This window comes from Ascaphus truei, chromosome 2, assembly GCF_040206685.1.
Source record: "Ascaphus truei isolate aAscTru1 chromosome 2, aAscTru1.hap1, whole genome shotgun sequence".
Classification (NCBI taxonomy): domain Eukaryota; kingdom Metazoa; phylum Chordata; class Amphibia; order Anura; family Ascaphidae; genus Ascaphus; species Ascaphus truei.
This window is the reverse complement of record NC_134484.1, coordinates 190,344,186-190,365,894: the sequence shown is the minus strand read 5'-3', so window position 1 is coordinate 190,365,894 and position 21,709 is coordinate 190,344,186. Positions and strand designations below refer to the sequence as shown.

The window sequence follows — 21,709 nt, the reverse complement described above, 5'->3', positions numbered from 1 at the left end:
TTTAATTTCAACGCGTGTATTTACAAATGTATTTAAAAGCTGCCTTATCTCATGGAAGAGCTGTTAAAGAGAGAGAAAAAAATATTAACTGGTTTCAATGCCTCATTTTCTGCATTCCCCAAGCAATTATCAAAGATGCCCCAAGCATTTTCCAAACACACCCATTCACATCTCAGTGCCAAAGGCTTCTATTTTCCTGATTTTGTTTTACACAGATAAAAGCCTAGAGGTTCAACATACATAAAATAAAAACTTTATTTTTTTTTCTTTTTTTCTTGTAAATTCATGGTTCGTTTAAGGAAACGATAGTGTGTCATTCCTCCAGCATAACAGACATATTTTATCCAAAAGAATACAATGTGTATTATTGTGTCATTTATCTGAATACAGACTCAGTGGAATATCAGAATGATACCCTACTCTGAACTCCAAGTTGAAAGTAAGTTTTTATTATACTTGAGGGAAACAATGGGTTCAGCTGCTTATTGCAAGGAGCAATTGTCAGGGGAGAGTTAAACTCAATTACTGTAACCATACTGAATAAAAAATACTGCCAAGGACAAAAATACGCCTGGGTAAAAACAGCCACTGAATAAAAAAAAATCGACATAAAGCGTATCAAATATTTATTCATCTGGGCAACAAAGGACTATGATACATTGACAGGCATGGAAAAGCACTGCCTGCCAGCACAACTCACTACAATACAACTACCACTGTTTCCAGCATGGCCAGTGAAATATAGGATACCTGTGGTCCCAGACCTTTACAGTTCTTTAAACGGAAAAGAACCCAACCTTCTTTAAAGTACGACATTATTTTATTGCTCTGATGGTGTTTTTAGAGGAGGACAGAAGAGGCAAATAAACTTTCTTTTTTTTTCTCACAACACACAAGGAGGTTTGTAACCATTAGCATTACATCTTGTCAGGGTCCAACATTAAGATTTCTGGTAAATGAGAGACTAAATATAATACTAATTATATATAAAATTCGTTTTATTGTCTTTTTATTTGTTCAGCTGCTTCATTGTTGCCTTAACATGCTACAACAGGGCTAAAATGATGAATCCCAGAGAAAGAAACCCAAACCTCTGTTTTTCTAAATAAGTACCAAGAACCACGTGAAAAACTAAGAGGGAGATTCAAAAACTCACTAAACAATAGGCAAACGAGTTCACCAGATAAATAAAAAAGAAGCTTTAACAGACGCACCATATTTACAATTCCCATTAAATTACACATAAATAAATATATACATAAACACTGATTCCCTTATATATTGACTGTGAATTCTGTCCAAATAGAAAGTTCAAGGTGTTCAATTTACCTTTAGAGGAAAAGGTACAACTTGAAGACATGACATGGAACTGCAAGTATTCTGTGGTCAAGTTTATTCACAATACTGATAAAATGTCATCCTCTTGCCTTCTTTATATGGCTACAATCTCAACTGAAGCAATGTAAGGGAAGGTGGTGATTCAGTCCGATGACTCTCATATATATATATATATATATATTCTTTTTTTTTTTGTATTATTTTGTTTCTTTAGAAAAAAAAAAGTTCTCTTACAAAAAGTTCGAACACAAACAGACCTTTCTTTCATGACTCCGTTGCCTGTTCTGTTGAGACTCCAAATGTGGATTAAGAGACCAATAGAAGGATGGGGCAAAGTTAAGGAGTATACCAGTCTTCAATCTCTGAGATCAGGATTGGCAATAACATGTATTCTGTTGCCCCAGTGGACAGGAGAACAAGATCATATAAGAGTTGTAATAATGTAGAAATGGGGATCACTTTCGGTGCTTTTCGTCTTTCTCTCCACTTTTGTTGCTGTTGTCTGAGTGGCTGTTTGGGTTGTTGTTGAGGTACATTTTGTCCATCGCCTTGAGTGCCTCAGTGAGATAATTCTGCAGGGCAGTGATGGCTGCACATACTGCTGGGCTGCCAAAGCCATGAGAGATGAGGTTGAAGTGGGTCAGGCAGCTCTGGATACCTGGCTCTAGAATTTGGGATGGTCTGGAGTTACCCAACGGAGATCTATCCTGAGACAGCAAATCTGTGAATTCTTTACAAATCTGTCTGCAAAACAAGCCAAGCAGCACAGAGATCAGCTACCAATGTTATGCTCATAACATTAAACAGTTTACAGCCAGAAAACAAATCCACACCAAAGTATAATAATCCATCCATTCTGTACTATTAACTTTGAAAATGGGTTCGGGTATCCATTCAACAATCAGTTCTGATTATGTTTTTAACAAGGTGGGTCATATTAAGTAAAACACTACTTGTTTGTGTGTGTCTTTTTAGAAATTATATGATTGAAAGCTGTTGTACCCTACTGTACACAGCACCACACAATCAGCATCAACTTTGTGGCAATATAAAATTATGACATTTAGAGAACTCTCAAATAAAATGTTTTCTAAAATGCTATGTATACATCCTAATCATAGAGAAACAATTGCTCACAAAAATATTAAGCAACAATCTTGTTTATCTCCTTCATTAATGCAAAAATCATCATGTATTCGTTTTCCAGTTGACACACATCACTCATGTAATAGGCAATTAAATATAATAATAATTATTAATAATACTAATAACATTATTAATATTATTAATTTGTTAATCACAAAATAGCAAAAATATTCCATCAAAATAAAAGTGTTAGTGCTTTCGTTTTTTTCTAGTTAATTCGACAAATAGTTTATAAAGGTACTATTTGCATTACATGATGAGAATGATGTTCCTCCAATAAATGATTAAAGCAGCATACTAAAACAAAACAAAAAATAACAATTTTATTGTTTCTATTATAATAAGTACTTTGAGAAACGTATGTTTTTTTCTACCAAGGTCTTGATCCACATTGAGTTTGTTACAAGTATTCTAAGAGAGTGTCTTACTTTGTAGCTAGCAGCATGTTTTTCCTGGTCACTTGCTCGTTTGGGTCGGAATGCTGTCGGTTGACATATTCAGCTACTGCTTTGGCAGGGAATTCTGTTTCACAAACATAACCAAAATCTCTGGCTAGATGAACCGCTTCTCCTTCAAGAAAGAACAAATAGCTCATTAGTCTGCGTGAAGGTAATATGTATGCCGAGTTAGCCTGTGTATGCACAACTATAATATTATAATGTACTAAAATACATGGGATGCAAAGTCCTTGCTGTTTGCTTGACTTTGTGAATACTCAATAAAAATGTAAGTTGACTTTTAAAAATAATCGGAAGGGTTCTAACAAAATGCAAATTTTACATACAGTACATACTGTGCATACAATACTTATCTAATCTAAAGTAAGAGATCATGAATATATTAATGAATACATACAACAAAAATCATACCCAGAACATATTACTATTGTATAAGTGACTATAGATTAAATATCTTTCATTGCATATTTCCACACTGACTATTATAACAAGAAATGTTTAAAAAAAAATATATATATATACATAAATATATATATATATATATATATTACACACTATAATATGTTTTTCCTACTTTGATACGTAACACTATTGTTAAAAGTAAGTCCAAGTAACAGTATTTGTATTACACAGTGCATTACACAATGCTCGTTTAGCTCAACTGATCCATTAAGTAGTCATTCTTTAACGAAAGTGATATGCATGTTAATGTCTATATACTGCAAACTGTGCTTCAGCCCCCTACATCAAGAAACTATTGTAGAGCTTAAGTGCTGAAATGTTTAACTCAATCGTTTACAATCATCTTTTTTTTTTTTTATCTTGAACGATTAGCTATAAGATATTTGGGGTCACTGCACGGAGTCTGTCTGTTTTGTTGATTTTCAAATCTTTTGGTTTTAATTTCCTCAAGCAGTTGTTTTTTTACTGCAGGGCTTCCTGCTATTAGCTCCACTCCGGAAGAACGCATGCGCCAATTAGAGCTTCAAAGCCCAAGTCACTGAGCTTGTTTCCATAAAAATGGGGCAGATCATAAACAATAACATTACTCATCAGAACTGCCTCATCACTATATGACCAACATTCTAAGCACCTCTGGCCACTTCAACAAATAAAACAAACTAAACTAAGCCAAAATAGAAACAAGTGCCATGTATTTGTGTGCAGGCAGCCTTTGCTTCAACCTTTAACCCTGTGGACAATGCAGATGAAGATTATTACTGAAATATTGTAAAGTGTGAGCAAATTGTAAATAAGGGTTAAAGTAGACGCTTGGTCAGACTTTTTCCTACTAGTGCTTATACTATTATATACTTCCATCTACACTTTGGAGGGTATTTATATATATATATATAGTTATTTGAACATGTTGAATTGAAATCAGATGCATTTAATTTGTATCTACTAGTGCAATATAAATACCACGAGTAAGGTTTTTTTTGTTTTGTTTTTACAAAACTGGCACACACAAAGAGCACCACGTGAATGCAAGCAAAATTAATTGGACTTTGTACACTTAAAGGTAATGCTCTATTAGTACAAGTTTTGCTATGGGAAGAGTTTTATGCACTCCCACATATATTTTCCACAATAGATGACACAGTTATATTGATGAGAAGGTAAATGCATAAATATACCAACAGCATCTTGGAAAGAAAGGCAGCAGTGAGGAGATCCCCGCCGGATAATGTTATACCCTGGCATAGGTCAAGCACCCCCAAAGTAATTCGGGAAGTAATGGTCACGCACTCCTCAAATGCAGATGGCAGTCGAGCTTAAATGATTTACTACATTGTTTTCAGTGGAAACAACTTTAGCTCTAAGTATTTAACTATCATCAGATTGAAATGAGTTTCTCTTAAATCTTTTGAGAGCTCAAAATTATGGCAATCATGAGCGATTAAGGGCAGTTGTGCTACTGCTGTGTAAAAAAAGGTAGAAGAAAAACCAAACAGGACTGTGCGTTTGGCAGTCACTTACCCTCCACCAGTGATGTGAGCAGTGTAACGTTAGCAGCTTTACGCCTTCCTGCTGGTAGGTTTAAGCCTATTTTATCTAGTTTTTCTCTCAACGACCTTCCTCCATTTTTGGACTTTGCCCTGTTGAAAGTGAATACAAGTGGTTTAGACTGGATACCTTATTTTACATTAAAAGTTCAGAACAATTAAATGTTCAACCAGATAAAGGGAGTTAACTATCACACATATTTTGACAAATGGTTCCAACGCTTCCAATTGTGTTAAAGTAGCTGATTATATATCCTTAATTGTTATTGAATGTCCAGCATGTGCATAGAACAGCATGGTCTTATATGTAATATAATTATGGCAATAAAGTAGATCATAATTTCTGCCCTTAAACTCAATCTTACATATTTTATAATAACAATATATATATATATATATATATATATATATATATATATATATATATATATATATATATATATATATATATATATATATATATATATATATATATATATATATATATATATATATATATATATATATATATATATATATATATATATATATATATATATATATACACACACACACACACACACACACACACACACACCATCATCAGCTCTGTAAATGTGTAAGATTGAGTTTAAGGGCAGAAATTATGATCTAGTTTACTGCCATGGTTATATTAAATATAAGACCATGCTGTTTTATGCACATCCTGGAAATTCAATAACAATTAAGGATATATAATCAGCTACTTTAACACAATTGGAAGCGTTGGAACCATTTTTCAAAATAAAGTGTGCCCTAGCAACAAAAAAAAACCGATTTGCTCCTTGTTCCAATTCCCTTCATATTGCTGTTTTTGTTACCCTTAATCCTATCATTCTTCGATACCCTTAAAACATACCATCAAAGTGGCCACCCCACAACTAGCGTATATCTATCCCTTTTTTTTAACACAGTGATGTCACGTGGCATCCTCCCCCTATCCTTCAACACAGAAAACTCTCACATAGGGGCACAAAACGCAAGGTTGGAAATCTAATTGGAGTGCTGGGAAAAGGAATGTGTTGACATGGCTGTGGACCAAGATCATCATTGCTAGAAAAAGTGACCTATTTTGACCCACTTAAATGAAGCCTCCCTCACATTCTCCTTCATGTAATTTACAGAACCAGATGAATACCCTCATAGTTGTTAGTTATAGAAATAGGACATGGCGTTAAGCTCCATGTCTAGGACATCTCTGAAGGGCATCAGAGCAATCGGATTTCTTCTGTTTTAGAGGGAGTACACAAATGAAAGGTTTGTGCAGAGGGAAAATGCATTGCTTGACTGGAAGATGTAAATGTGTGTGTGTATAGAAGCAGGCGTGGGCAACTCAAGTCCCAAAGAGCCACCAACAGGTAAGGTTTTCAGGATGTCCCTGCTTCAGCACAGGTGGCTTAGACTGAGCAACCTGTGCTGAAGCAGGGATATCCTGAAATCCTGACATGTTGCTGGCGAGAGAGAGAGAGAGAGAGAGAGAGAGAGAGAGAGAGAGAGAGAGAGAGAGAGAGAGAGAGAGAGGACAGAGAGAGGACAGAGAGAGGACAGAGAGAGAGACACAGAGAGAGACACAGAGACAGAGAGACAGAGAGAGACAGAGACAGAGAGAGAGACAGAGAGCGAGAGACACACAGAGACAGAGATTCATTCCTGAATACTGGACAGAATTCCATGTGACCTTTGGTAGTAACCTTATTTCATCATGTGTCAATTAAAACATGAATTCAAAGACTTTCAGCCATTTTGAGTGGCAAAAAAAATCATTATGTGTTTTTAACGTACTGCATCTTTATTTTTCTCTCGCTAAATAATTATTCGCATTATTTCCAATTTATATAACCTAATGTTTGTTCCACATTATGTTCTTATACAAAGCTATCATATGTTGCAATAAGACAGGTCTTTAATGCAATTTCTCATAGAAAACAATATAGGAAATTTAAAACCAGGACTGTCTGAGCCTGTTCTTATTCACCTGACCCCATAAAACCACCCTCAAATATTCGGGTGCCCACTGCCAGCTAATAACAGGAAACACATGTCATCTTTCCGAATAAAAACTGACGTTTGATGTCAAAACATTGGGTGCTAAACCACTGGGGTTTTTTTTTGGTGTGTTTTGTTTTCACATTAAATGAATAATAATCAATAACAAAAATATATATTCAGAAAAGAGATTGTCACAAAGAAAGTAAGACTAAATACAAGTAAAGTGCATTAGTACAAAACAATATTGTTTTGTTTTTTCTCTAGGAAACTTAATGTAGATTTTATCAACTCAAGGCCAAATAGATCTTTAGAAAATACCTGGGTGATTTTGTATGTTATTAATACACTTAGACTAAATTAAAAATGAGCCTCTTTCATTGGTTTAGACCTGTTGGTTGTGTAGATCTGATTTCGCCCCCAATAAAGAGAAGACACTGGAAGGCATGTGCAGTACCCTCCAACACAAGCTAAATACACTGTCCCATCTACACAGTGTAGATACAGCAAACAAGCCCTCACCTTCTAAGCACTCCTCCCAGCAGTGAAGCATTGAGGCACTCGGGCGGGGACAGCCGTCTCTGCACTTCAGCCACAGTCACCTTGTACTTTGAAGTTGAGCTTAGAAGAGACAAGCGGCCAGGAACTGAACAGAACACCTCGTTGGGATTGACTACTCCACCGAAGAGACTGTCTTTGTTGAGAGAGAGGGACGACACCGCATGGTTATTGGATTTAGATAATGATACAGGCCCTGCAAGAAGAAGAATCACAATGATGCCAATGAACTCGAGGGGTTCAATGTATCCCACTTGTGATCAACACACCGTGATGTTTGAGTTGTGACTAAATACACAGAGTTGTGGGTTCAATCCCAGCTTCCTAGTGTAGGTATAGAAAATAGTTCCTTTTAACAGATCACCATACATTTGTTTCCACTCAAGAGGTGGCAGCATGAATGCCTTTGATATGTAAATAAATTGGAAGGCGTTGTTGATTATGATATTATTATTATTATTATTATTAGGATGATTGTTACTGCTGCTTCTGCTAATACTACTACTACAACTATTGTATGTGTTATCCATTTGCTTGATAATTGGCAAACAGTGTAATCCCAGCCCAGCCAGCAGCGATCAGGGTTAACCTGGAGAGCAGAGAAAGCGTAGGAAGCATAGAGGTCTTTAAGCGCCACGTTCAGGCAGAAAGTGGCAGCTGTACTGCAGAATGTCTAGTTGAGGGAAAAGGCTGTCTGATTTAATTACTGATTAAAGTTAGATAGTTCTGTAGTATGATACACCCCCACATGCAGCCTCACCCAACAGAGAAGGTTGCAGCACAATACACTAGAGAATGTTCAACCCAAAGTGATATTTAAAAGGGGGCCTCTGTCATATCCCATATTATCAGTGCCGTCCAAGAACATTCAAGCCCAAATCTCCCCCCATTTACACATAGATTTTCCCACACCCATAGCAAACACAATACAATGGTTTTCGAATGATCAAATCCAAGACAACATGGTTCAATACATTTTTAACCTTGTTTAAAAATACACTACTAATCCAGTGGTAATTTAGTTATGTGATTTGACAATGTATTTTGGTCGGTACAATTAATATATTTACTGATAACCATTTTTTTTTATTTACTTTTGCAGTTTCCAGTTTTAGCAAAATAAATAAACGCCGATAAAAACATTATCAAGGAAAATATATATATATATTTTTGAATAATAACCTTGCAATATATTGTGCAGGAAAAACAGATCATTGCATAGGGGAAGCTAAGCAATTGTTATGCTCATTCTCCTTTGCTGATGTATGTTCCATCTAAATGATAATGGTGCAGATTCACCTCTTAGCATTATGTCCACACTTTGTTTTTTTTTAATTACTTACATCTTTGCAGTTGTTTAACAGAAAAATGGTTGTATTTGTACCTAACAGGCCCCTAGACCACCTCAGGAAATTGCTTAACATGGATGATTTTTTTTTAAAGTGCGGAAATCACATATAAACTTGTATACACAATAGGATGTCTTGAGAGAAAATATATATAAATCAAACAACAACAAGCCAATGAAATCACATACAGTGGCTCCAGCAAACACTGAACAATGTGTCCCGCTAACATTGTTCAAAAGCTGCATTACAAACATATCCACTCTCGAAATTTGATTTTAAGAAAGAGCACCAATTTCAGGAAATCCACCACACACAGCTCAATCCATAATATGCACGCAGGAGTGCATATTTCTTCACAATATGCCCTGAATGTAAATGCACTGCAATGTAACTAAACGTATAATCATCTGGGGTATGGATGGTCTGTGCATCTAATTTGGTGGGGATATTCAAACGTATGGGGGTTCTCGGCTGTGGATACATCACTTGTGACATTAATAGCTCTGGGGAGGCTAATAGAGACAATAGGAGTTAAACGAACTCTTGAGATTACTAATAAAAGAGCCAATTATCATGTTGACTTGGAAGGAGCATCTCTTAAGATCCATCTCTGCTAAATCAAATTGCACTTGACAAAAACAGAACAAAATATGAAACTATAAGACATTTCTCATTGTTACGATTTGATTTTGAAATTAGAATAAATATACACAGCATCACCTTCTGGCGAAGAACAGTGTGTTGTTAACACGACGCTTTATTCACCCACACGTGCTGCTAACAATAACGAATGATCTTAAATAATAATATTATTAATAATAGAAAACTATATCTATTGTACAATCAATGCCCACAACAAAAGCCCTGAGACGAATTTTCAGCATAATAAAAAAAACAATATCAACCAAATCACCCAAAGTCAATTATAACAGGAAAATCTCAACACGAGCATGTGTATGTGTGTGTATGTGTGTGTGTGCGTGTGTGTGTGTGTGTGTGTGTGTGTCTATATATATATATATATATATATATATATATATATATATATATATATATATATATATATATATATATATATATATATATATATATATATATATATATATATATATATATGCAAATTTGGAAGTCTTTGCAAATATATTTCATGTAAAAATCTATAAACTACAGAATGACTGTTATCTTTTTTCTATAAGGGAAACAACAAGGGAAATTAACTGCAAGCTTCTTGGAATGAGATGTAGATCAGATTAGTTGCACACTACATCTTCTTAGGCAGCAAGTTTTAAATACTTCAAAATGAAGCTCTGCTAGGTTTTTTTTTTTACCATGGAGAGAGCGTGTAAGAACTTGCTTGGAATGCAGAAGAAAGTAGCTTACCTTTCTTAATCACAGTTTGATCTGGGATGTTGATACCTTGGTCTTCTACGTGCTGCAACAAAAATACATAAATGTTTTAATGCACTGTCATAACAAAAGAAAAAGGAAATTCTGAGGCTCCTGTCAATAAAAAAAAAAAGCTTCCCACTCCCAGCTTAAATTGAGACTGTTAGTTAAATGAACACAAATAAGTAATACAACTTAAGAATTGAAATTGTGTTATATTTTTCCACATTCTTTCGCCATATCTCACAAATGCTCAAATAGTTCTTGTATTGTAAGGAGTGGAAAAAATGTGTTCCCAAACGATGCAAGACAAAGAGAGAGCAGCAGAAATTGATGGCAACCATAAAATGCATGCATTTATAATTGTGTGATGATGGGTAAATCACGCCTTATTGCAGGTCCCTCTGAGATCTCCAAACTGTTATGCTAGTGGCTAAATAGCATGCAACATTAAGTCAAAATAGAAACCAAAATTGTTTGCTTTATTTCAGAGCAAAACTGTTATATTTTGTCGGCTATTTGTGGAATTCTCATTTTTAAACCCCCATTATAAAGTAAAATAAATCATATTTTACAATAAATCTGATAGGCTGACAAGCTATATAATATTCTCATTTCCTTACACATTAGCAGCAGCCAGTGATACTAAAATAGCTGATTCTAGAATCGTTACAAAGCATACACAGTGTCATTTGAAAGCCTATTACTTCTTAGTCTGGGTCCAACAATAATACTGATTCTAACAGTTTCCATTCGGTGCTGGATTTATGCTCCTGTTAATTGTGCCTGATCTCAATGATTCCGGGTGGATGGTACTAAGTTGCTTTATTACAGGTTTTATTATACTCAATGCTCTCATTTGTAACTTACCTAAAGTGCTCCTGCATATAAGTATAATTAAATTGAGAAATGTTCAGAAATGACTACTGCAGTTCTTGTGTTTTAAGTATATGGGGAAATATGATCCCTTTATGCTTGCACACTCAACCCATAAAGAAAATGTACTGTGGCATAATACTTTGATTTGGGGTTCTGTCAAGAAATGTTTAGTTCAACACTCAGATTTACATTTCAATTTCCCACTGTGCTATTTTATCTTTAACTAATTTTCAATATTTTTTTGGACCTCTTTGAACATTTAACTATTTTATTAAAAGTTGACACAGACACAGCAAGAGTTGGATATTATCTTAATTCTGCTGCGAATTATTTTCAACAAGCACAGTTTTGACAGAACCCCGACTCGGATTTGTTAGCATTTATGATCAAGAACATGCCCAGTTAGGACATGTTTACAAGACACAGCACATAATATGGCTATCACTGAAAGTTTCTATTAAATAGCAACGCATATCCCCAACTGATGTTTAATATATATTTATATCTGATAGGCATGGAATTTATTTTAATATAATATGTATGTGATATGACAAATTATAGTTCATTAGAAAAGTAACAATGTCAAATTCATAGATGGAGTGTTTGAATCATTAGTAACTGCTTCTACATTTTGCACCAAAGAAAATTAATATTACATTTTTGAATTGTGTAATACCATAGGAAGAATGTGTAATGCTGAAATGAATTTTCAACTGTAACACTAAATGTACTGTAAATATGGAATAACTACAAAGTCAGCTTTATTTGTCTTTCAGTGCAACTAAAAAAAAACACATATTGCACTAACAAATTTTCAAAGCTGCAAATTATTTTACATTTCCTTATATCAATTAAAAGATCATTCTAAATGTTAAATCTGCAATTTGAAACTGTTATCATTAAACTGTCAGCATGTATTTTGCAGTAATATGTAATCCTACGATTCTGGATAATACCCTGAAGTTTTTTTTTTAATGATTATTAAATATAAATGATTTTTCATTGTACTGACTTGATATTTTATCAGAATGGCTTTCTGTTGTAATGAATAATATTGAGATGTCTCAAGATTAAAACGGGAAATTGTGGATGCAATCCTATTGATTTGTTTACACTAGTGTGTTCATGAATTTGGACGTTTTGTGTAGTAAATTTCCAATGTCATGTTTAATTGGAAAATATTTTAATTGCATTCATTGATAACCGAGTTACCTCAAAATAATTTATTGTTCAATCGTCTCAATATATTTAATTCAATAGAAGTTGAATAGTTGGCCCTGGTGGAGTCTGATAGCTCACTAATGATTTATGATAATAACACATCGCACTTATTGTATAAAACATGCAAAGGGACTTTAATATATCCTTGGTTCATTTGTTACTTCCTTCATAAGTGCCAAGCGCAGGTACACATTCTAGTAATATTAGACTGATTTTGCATAACATGTCTTCAATTATAAGGGACAGATTATTTATTACACAACAAATCCATCCTGTCTCTGGTCCTAGGATTTTAAACTGGTATAATTATTCTGCCAGATGCCCTTCATTCAACATATCCCCCTTTTGACTAATGTGTTAAAATAGGAACAACAATAGATGCACAGATGTATATGACTGTTGTGTGTGTGGGGTGGATTGATATATCTTTAAAATTACATTTTCACAACAATGGGCAGACTAACCCTCAGTTTTAAATTAGGATATAGCTGTTATCAGTGATTAAACAAGTTTGCCAGGCTTACCGATACGTCTTCAATTGCATGATGTATGGAATGAATAGGGATGTCCCCTAGTCCTGAGCTGAGCCCATGAGGTCCATGCAATAAATCTTCATGCCGCCTGTAATCCCTGCGTGGGTCCAGGCCGGAGAGCTGGTGTGGTAAACCCCGGTGTGTGTGTAAAAGGCTAGTCTCTTGGCTCTGTCTCTGTCCTGGCCACCCTGGGTGTTGAGGTTGTTGTTGGGCATGGAGAGAATTGAGACTATATGGGTCATTGACGTGACCATAGGGATCTTGAGATTGGGGGTATATGGGCTGGTAGGGTGGGGGGAAATAGGGAGGCTGGAAGTCAGCATTGGGAGTGTGGGAGAGTGGTGGGGCGGTGGCATAGGGAGATTGACCCACACTCCCTAACTGGGGTAACCGAGCTGTCCCGTTGCTGGTACCGTCATGGCGATCCTGCAGAGCACACAAAACATAAGCAAAATTAAAGTATGTAAATAACATATTAGACATTCAAACAATAATAATAATAAACAAGTCATTTTCTCTTTTTATGTAGCCCTTTTTATTTCCATTTTAAAGGCGACAAATGTACTGATTATTTTATATTATATATATATATATATATATATATATATATATATATATATATATATATATATACACACAATAATATATTGCTAACATACACAGTTTTTATATAATTAGATGAAAGAAGCAGTAAAAACTGGGTGAAACTTGAAACGAATTTAGTTCATCAGTACCCTAATTGATATATTTAAATATTTTAGAAATGTTCACCAATGGATTCTGGTATAACGCTCTTTTTTGCACACGTATGTACACAGCAAGACATACCCATATAATCGTAATGATTTGTTATGATCTAAGTGACAAGACTGTCTCTATTAAAAATGTCTGTTTTCTCAATATGCTGTAAGGAACCTTCTGTAACAATGTGTTCAAGCTGTGTACAAAGCTTTGCTCACATACGTTATTTATAGTAAATACATTTAATGCCATAAAAGATTGTAATACACATTAAAACAGTAAACCAAACAGAATATCTAAAATATGTACAGAACATTTTTCCAATCAACCATGGCGGAAAAGACATGTGAAAGAAATATGTATTAAATTATAGGGCATTGTAGCATATGTTTAAGTTTAGCATTGAACAGACAGATTATATATGTTTTAAAATATTAAAGAGTCATTTGATCACGTACAAAACACAGGATGCATGAGATAAAATCGCATGTCGGATACAATTGGTAATAAAAATCAGGGCACAAACCACATAGATATATATAAAGGGAGGCGAGGAAAGGAGATATTTTCTAAAGGAATAGGGCTTCGAGATCCAAAGCAAAGGCAACCACAACAGAAACAATACGGGATATATTTGATCAAGAAAACTCACCATCGCCGAAAAACTGTGAACTAACATCTGTGAAGAGGATGATTAAAATCAAGGCAGAAAAACAGACAAAATTTACCAACCAGGGAAAAATAAAGAGAAGTGGGGGGAAAAAACCCAGCTCTAGAATATGTTATACTATAAAATCATGAAGCCAACGATTTTTATGCACCGGCCAAAGACCAGAATCCATCAGAACTTGAATAAATTCTTCTTCATTTGATGTTGAAAACACAATCACTATTTTGGGAGGGATGTTTTATGCAAAGTTTATATTTCCTCTCCTTAATCCTTTCCCCTCTCTGTTCTTCTCTTGACTTCTGCTGCGTTGGTTCAGCTCCTACTAACAGATACAGCCTGCTTTCCTCGGACTCCTAATAGCAGATATTCATGACTATTAATATTACACGAATGCTTAATAAAGGAAGAATGGCTGGAAATCAAGCGTGAACCGAGGAAGCAACTCAAGGCAGAGCCTGTTCTAAATGACGTCCATTGAATGAAGAATCAGTGTATCTAATCAGAGGTGGAGGGGGTGGAAAAAGAGGGAGAGACACAAAGTGAGTGAGGGAGAGAGGGGGCTGGCTGACGAATCACAGGGAAGGGGGGGACATTTTAAAGGTTGCAGGCCATGCACAAGTGAAAGAGATCCAGAGTGTGGGGATCAGCAGTGACAGAAAGGAGGGATGGGGGGAAATAAAACGAATGGGCACCTGGGAATCCTGGGAATATCCTGGATATGCCATGGGCATGTCTGATGTCCTCCTCTTGCTGCTGGGAATGGAAAGGTTGTCTGTTCTCTCCAGCCCTTTGCTTTTCATGTCTGTATCCGATGGGCCCGGATCTCCTGTCCTCTGAACCTGATCCATAGCCTGATGGGCTCCAACCACAACAAACACAACCCAGAAATCAAGCCTCCTTTCCAACAAAAGGAAACAGATAGTCTGCAAATGAGCCAACACAGGCTCAGAAAATCCAACCAGCAAGACGTATGAATCTCCTGCTTCCCAAAGCTCTAATTATTTCTGATTCCTTTCAGTTTTGTAAAAAAAAAAAAAAATCTTCTTCTTTTTGGTCCCAATGTTTGTGCTTTAGCATTCAAACCAGTTCTCATTTCCGTGCACAAACCAGTGAAGATATTCAACGAAATTTCAAACAAAGGGCAAACACAGCCCTAGCAGCAGACTCACAGGCAGCAGTAGTTTGCGTGTGGGTGCATGCAGGTCCCGGAAGAGAGGAACTTTGTTCTGATTGTTTAGCTCTGATTTCCTGCCTTGCATCGAGGATCCAGTCTAGAGATGCTGGGTTTCCCTCTGAGTAGATCCGATCAGCCTCAGTGTAGTGGTCATCAAGGTCCCCTAAGGCAGCGCAGGGAGCCCTTCTGTGGACAGCTCCAGCACAGCTCGGCTCGCCCCGGCTCAGCAGCAGCCTCCCTTCCGCTTGATCCTGGCTGTGTCTCCTGCTCCAAACCCGTCGGACTGGCTTTACAACTCCAGCAAACAACTCCCCCAAAATATTACATGCTCAACTTTAACAGAGCTCCTGGCTGGCTAAGGTTAGAATAACAACAGTCATCTACTGCCTGCATGTTTCTACAGAACTATGCACACCTAACAAAACAAAGCTTTAATCTAACACTGAAACCAAGATTACAGTGTCTCAATTGGAAATGTGTGAAGGGAACCTGCCCTGCTCTTTCTCTATCGGATGGGGAGGTTGTTGCTATCAACTTGCACCATAAACGGCATCATTTTTCTTTGTTAGACTTCTTCTTATTTCACAAGAGTGTCCCAATCTTTACTAAATAATCAGATTTCAAACCACATAAACCTGCATCACACAGCTCAGCATAAAAATACTGCAGTGGATTTTCACTGGAGCAAAACATTACTGGGAATACATTATGTTTCACTCTCTTTAAAAAAAAAATGCAAGTTATTAAATCAATAAGTGACTGTATATAACTGTATCAACAAAAATGAATGTACACGCATAGATCAGCACAATTGAGTTCTATTTAAACACACCTGCAATGGCTCAGTTTAATACAGACATGTCTGAATTGTGTAGCAGCAAACTGCCCCAACCACTTGGGGAATCCGTGCAAAAAACCTCTCGCCAAGGGACACACTGCTGCTGTCTGCAAGTCATAACAAGACAGTGATCCATGCTGCAGTGAAACCAGTCTCTATTAGTATTATTCTCTGTACGCCCTCACTTAATATTTGTTGTATTTATCACAGAACTATTGACATAAAAGTTACAAGGTGAAATAAAAAAAACACAACATAATGGTGAACCTGCAATTTCGTTTTTACCTTATTGCATCATTTTTTTTAACTCCAGAATAATAATGTTCTATTTTGACAGTAGAGTGATTCAAATAAATGTTGTCCTATATATGAAATGTTTTTCGTTTTGTTCAAAGTTAGACAGGTAGTTGTGTGCTACTCGAGTTCTTGTAAATTCGCTTTCACATAGAGAGATGCCAGACTTTATAATTCAAGATATTACAATAGAAGTTATTGGGGAGGGGGAGGGGGGGTGGGTGGGAGATGTGCTTTGCAGAAGCAGAAATTAGATTAAAAATACCCTTAATTATTATTTTTGTTTTATATATTTATATTATGCGTACAATGTTTAGTTTAGTTATGAAAACAATGATTATCAACAATATTATCATCCATGTTAATACCATACAAGAAATATTAACTAATTTGTGTACTACAATATTGAATTGTGTGTGTGTGTGAGAGTGTGTGTATATATATATATATACACACACACACACACACACACACACACACACACACACACACACACACACACACACACACACACACACACAAACACACACACACACACACACACACACACACACACACACACACACACACACACACACACACACATTCCTGGAAGTGTGAGGTTGAAAAGCCCTTTCAAAGTCCTGAAAGCATCATGCAAACTGGATACCAAGTAATCCGAAAACAGCAAATTACTTTCCATAAAACAAATGCAAAGATGCATCAGCAATCGATGGCAGAATCTCTCCTGCGTAAAGCTTGTAAGACCTTACCTCGCACTCCTCGTATTTGATATTATCTGTCAATTTCCAAAGCATTTTCATGGATTGTCGGGAATAGGGTTTGTTTTTCTTCCTTGTCCCCACAAAAGTACAGAGCCCCTTCTGCCTTGCGTGCAGAATGAGTGAAGCTGGAGCAGTGCTTTTGTGCACGCTCAGAGATCTCCCTCTAATGGTAGAAACTTTTCCCTTTTTTAGCTCTTCACCAACAAGCCTAATCGCCTCATTAGCATATCAACAATAGTCCAATTGCTATGTAGCATAACAACCTGCAGCAATGGACACAGGTACTGGAGCACTGTATTTCAGAGCCACAATCACATACTAAATCAATTTCCCTTATTTTCCATGCAAAGATCCCAGTCACTCGCAGCTTAAAAAATATATCATTATTTTTGTAATATCGAGGATTTTTCTGCTTCCTGGTGCCTATTGTAAAAGAGAGATAGAAAACCGTGAACCCATAGATGCTGACTTTTTGCACAATAGGGATTTTTGGTTAAACATGTCTTTTACGTAAAACGCATAGGAACACATATCAGATACCGGCTTTTTTCTGTTTTTTATTTTTTTGTATGTTTGTTTTTTATGTATTTTTTGTTGTTGAATTTCATATTCCTGAACTGTTTTTCTGATATATCTTTCATCAACCCAGTTACCAATTCCGTAGAAATGAAGGTAATTACATATCACATTATGCAAACTGCAGTAACGCATATTACAATGATTATCTAGCACACTGTCCATGCATCAATCCTTGTAATCAATCCCCCATTAACCCCCTCATTTGTCAAAGTTTCTAGGCTGCAAAACTGGGGCTAAAAAAACAGCACCAGATTTATTAAAGAAAAACATAAACCTTGTGCAGTAGTTGTGTACCGGTTTTGCCTTGGGTTTGCAGATGGGAGACATTGAAAAATGAGCAAGTATTTAGCCAAATGATTATGGGGGTTCTATACCAATGCAAACGTGGTGCAACTCTGGGGGGAAATAAACTGCACCAAACAGTATATGTCATGGTAAAACATCTTATTGATTTTCAATGGGATTTGTCCTTTTGATACATAAGTGCAGTTTTTTTTGGCCCCAGAATAACACCACTTCTGCTTGACACATACACCTCTATACCTATCTGAATTGCACCCAGATGCCTCCAATGAAATAATTTATCGACTCCACGGTACTGAAAACTGTTAGAAGTGCAACAACTTGTCAACGTGTTAACCTTTCCTTCGATGTATCCTGTTTGAGATTGGACTTGGGTGTCTGCATACATGTATCTGAGAAATCGCGTGAAATGAAAACATCATGCAGCACATACAGAGAAAAGTGTCAGCTCTGCCACACAGCTAAAATGGTAGTAGAGTTACAGAAAAGTGAACTATACTATAACTGAAACAAAACAAAGACAGACTGCACCAACAAATGCATTTGAATGAAGTCGTTATTTTGCACTAATAACTTGTTTTAGTTAGTGAAGTGCCTGTCTATTTTGTTTTACTGTATTTAATTATAAATGGAAATACAGTAATAAAATGAGAGTTAACTCTCATTTTCAAGTATGTCCTGGGCACAGAGTCATGATGACAAATACATGACACATGATACAAATACTTTTCTGTCATCTGGAAATATATATATATTATTAGGATTGCAATGTTCCAAGGGGCTTCCTTGTAATGAATGATATAAAATTCATTTTCCCTCCCATACATATATATAAACTAATACACGCTTTGGTGCTGGATGGGGACCCCATGTTTTGATTAACAAAGTGGGTGGAAGACACAGTTGAGACATAGGCCAATGCCATGAGGATTTTCAAGGTATTTGCCAATAAAAAAAAAGCAGGTCTTGTGGTTTCTTCTTTGTAGCCTTTTCTTAGCTTAGAGTAAATAGTTGTTTTTCTCCCATTGAGGTTGAAATGGAGTTGCAGATTATGCACCATGGTTTATGCAAACAGACTCCCACTTTTGAAAAGGAACCATCTTGAGCTAGCGCCATCCACTGGGGTCAGGCGGGCCCAGAAACATATAAACGTGATTACCATGACAGCCCAGCTAATTGAATGTGAATATTCAGCCGAGGATCAAACCATTACAGCTTGAAGGTTATAAAGAGTGTGGGGGGATCACCTTTAAGAACACAACTCAGATCAATAGACGTTGCATTAAATCTTCATTACCATTTTTGGGTGGAGTAGTTAGCCTTAAGTCCTGCTAATGAGGAGACCGTGTGAAACGCTTAACTATAGATGTGCTCTGTGATCTTGATTGAGTTGTTGTACTGATTCCTGCATTACTTAAATGTGTGCATAGGCGCAACTTTCCTAAACACAGTATGCTGGCTAACATGCAGGCCGTTGATGCCTTTTATAGAACCAGTCTCAAAAATATTCCCAATGATGCAACTGTTATTATTACTACTTAGAATGCCTCAGATAATATTGAAATGTACTTTTTGGGGTTTCATTGCACTGTGACTTTACTGTTCTAACTTGTAAGAGTTGAATATATTTGCAGTGCAATATAAAAGGCTACGCAACTACGTTTTAGTCAAAATAAACCACACAGTATATCCCATTTCGGCCAAATTTTCTTTTCCAACCTGACCAAGGTTTTCATATACCAAAAGCTACAGGACATTATAGTTGAGTGGAACAAAACAGCTCTAGCCGTAAAAGAAGGTAATTTCATACCGATTCATCTGACTATGATTTTATTATATTTCTAAGTATGTGATGCACAAACCTAGTAAAAAGTGTGAAACCACAGTGACCAACTAAGGCCTTGTAATATAATATTATATTTAAACAAGACAACTCAAATATGATATACCTTGATTTTACTGATGATCGGAATGAGCCCCGTCAGACCAGTTTATTCGACTGTAAACATATGTTTTAAAATCAAACATGTAATTATATATCAGCTGCACCTTCAGGACAAGAGTCACTGTCACCTTGCACATTTTCAGTGTGCCGAAGCTCTTAATGCCAGGTACACCTAGACATCCATCTGTTAGCTGCAAATGTAGTGACAATTGACAGTGAAATGTAGACCTCATGTAGAAACACACATACTGCACACATTGCACCTTGCATCATGCTCAAACCAGAAGCTCTCTAACCATATAACCATATACTTTTTGTAAGTAACACATCTCCCTATGCTGCAGTGAATCCCAACAGCTTATTACTTTACTTGCACCAGTCACCTTTACTTGCTGTCTCTTTACTTCGCCAAAATAAGTGGCTGAGGGCGATTCTCGACTGCTGCTTAGCTTGCTTGCAACTGTCCATCATTAATACGAAATCAAACGTATGTCTTAGCCTATATTTCAACGTGAAATGGTGACACTGGAATCTACTTCAGTTCCTGAAGAAAGTTCGATCTGAAGTTGAGACTTGTTGAGAAGCAAACGTAACATCCCTGTAGCATTGGGGAATTCATGTCCTCAGAAGAGCCCTTTACAAACAACCTGGTATTCTGTAGGATTAAAAAGGCTACTCCAGCTCTACAATTATATCCCAATGAACAAGCCATAGAATGGATATCTCACCTGCCAGTCCCCCATTTTGGCCAGAAGTGAAATCATATGATCCCTTGCTGGTCACACACCGAGGGATCCGACTGGTGATGCGATCAGCTTAGGCAAATCCTTCTGTTACCTGCACAGGAACATCTCACCTGGTCATAAAGGACTGGTTGCTACCTGTGCGCGCATGCTCATGGCACAGGAATTCGCTTGGCTAAGTTACTCACTATGATCAGAGCTGTCTCGGTAGTTGATGGATTTACAACAACATAAATCTCCACATGAACACAAGTTTTTTCCCCTCTCTCCCGCTACCCCCACCCACTCTTTCAGGATCCCCTTACTACCCAATTCCTTGCTGGGAGGTGGAGGAGTCTCAAAGCACTAGGTTGAAGGGCTCAAAGCACTGATGAGAGCAAGTGTCCTTCCTATTCATATAAGGAAGATTGGGGATCCTGTATTAATTTGATAACAATGTATATACATATGTTTGACGTGGTTCCCAGGCCTTAAAAAAACACGTTAAGTGATGCAAATTGCACTTTTTATTAACAAAATTGTGTTTTACAATACAGGTTTTCAAAATAACATAGGACTATTCTATCTGAAGTTATCCACAAAGGGTTTGATTTCGACCTAATGTTTTGCTAACATACATGCCAATAGCTATAATGGACAAAATAATAGCCCGCCCCACTTTCTTTAAACTGTTGTTTGTGTAATGAAATGCAATACAATACCAAAATATATAATAGAATTAGATATCTTTAATGGAGTCGATATTAAGTAAATAACTAGGTACATTGGGTTTGATATGTC

General features: G+C 36.3%; 1 protein-coding gene across 7 annotated transcripts; it reads right to left on the bottom strand.

Annotated features, from left to right (window-relative positions):
* Positions 1-230: 230 nt before the first annotated feature.
* TFAP2A (transcription factor AP-2 alpha) lies at positions 231-21,054 on the bottom strand. 7 transcript variants are annotated; one of them, XM_075585731.1, is made up of 8 exons: positions 14,982-15,108; positions 14,272-14,784; positions 12,870-13,304; positions 10,240-10,291; positions 7,475-7,706; positions 4,923-5,041; positions 2,913-3,054; positions 231-2,082 (listed from the first exon to the last, which is right to left on the bottom strand). In XM_075585731.1, the coding sequence occupies exons 2-8, from the start codon at positions 14,296-14,298 to the stop codon at positions 1,794-1,796; spliced, it is 1,296 nt and encodes a 431-aa protein (XP_075441846.1). In that variant the 5' UTR covers positions 14,299-14,784; positions 14,982-15,108; the 3' UTR covers positions 231-1,793. The 7 variants fall into 7 exon arrangements, with proteins under 7 accessions (XP_075441846.1, XP_075441844.1, XP_075441848.1 ...); XM_075585729.1 differs by lacking the exons at positions 14,272-14,784; positions 14,982-15,108 and adding an exon at positions 20,915-21,054; XM_075585733.1 differs by lacking the exons at positions 14,272-14,784; positions 14,982-15,108 and adding an exon at positions 17,348-17,534.
* Between the last annotated feature and the right edge of the window lie 655 nt (positions 21,055-21,709).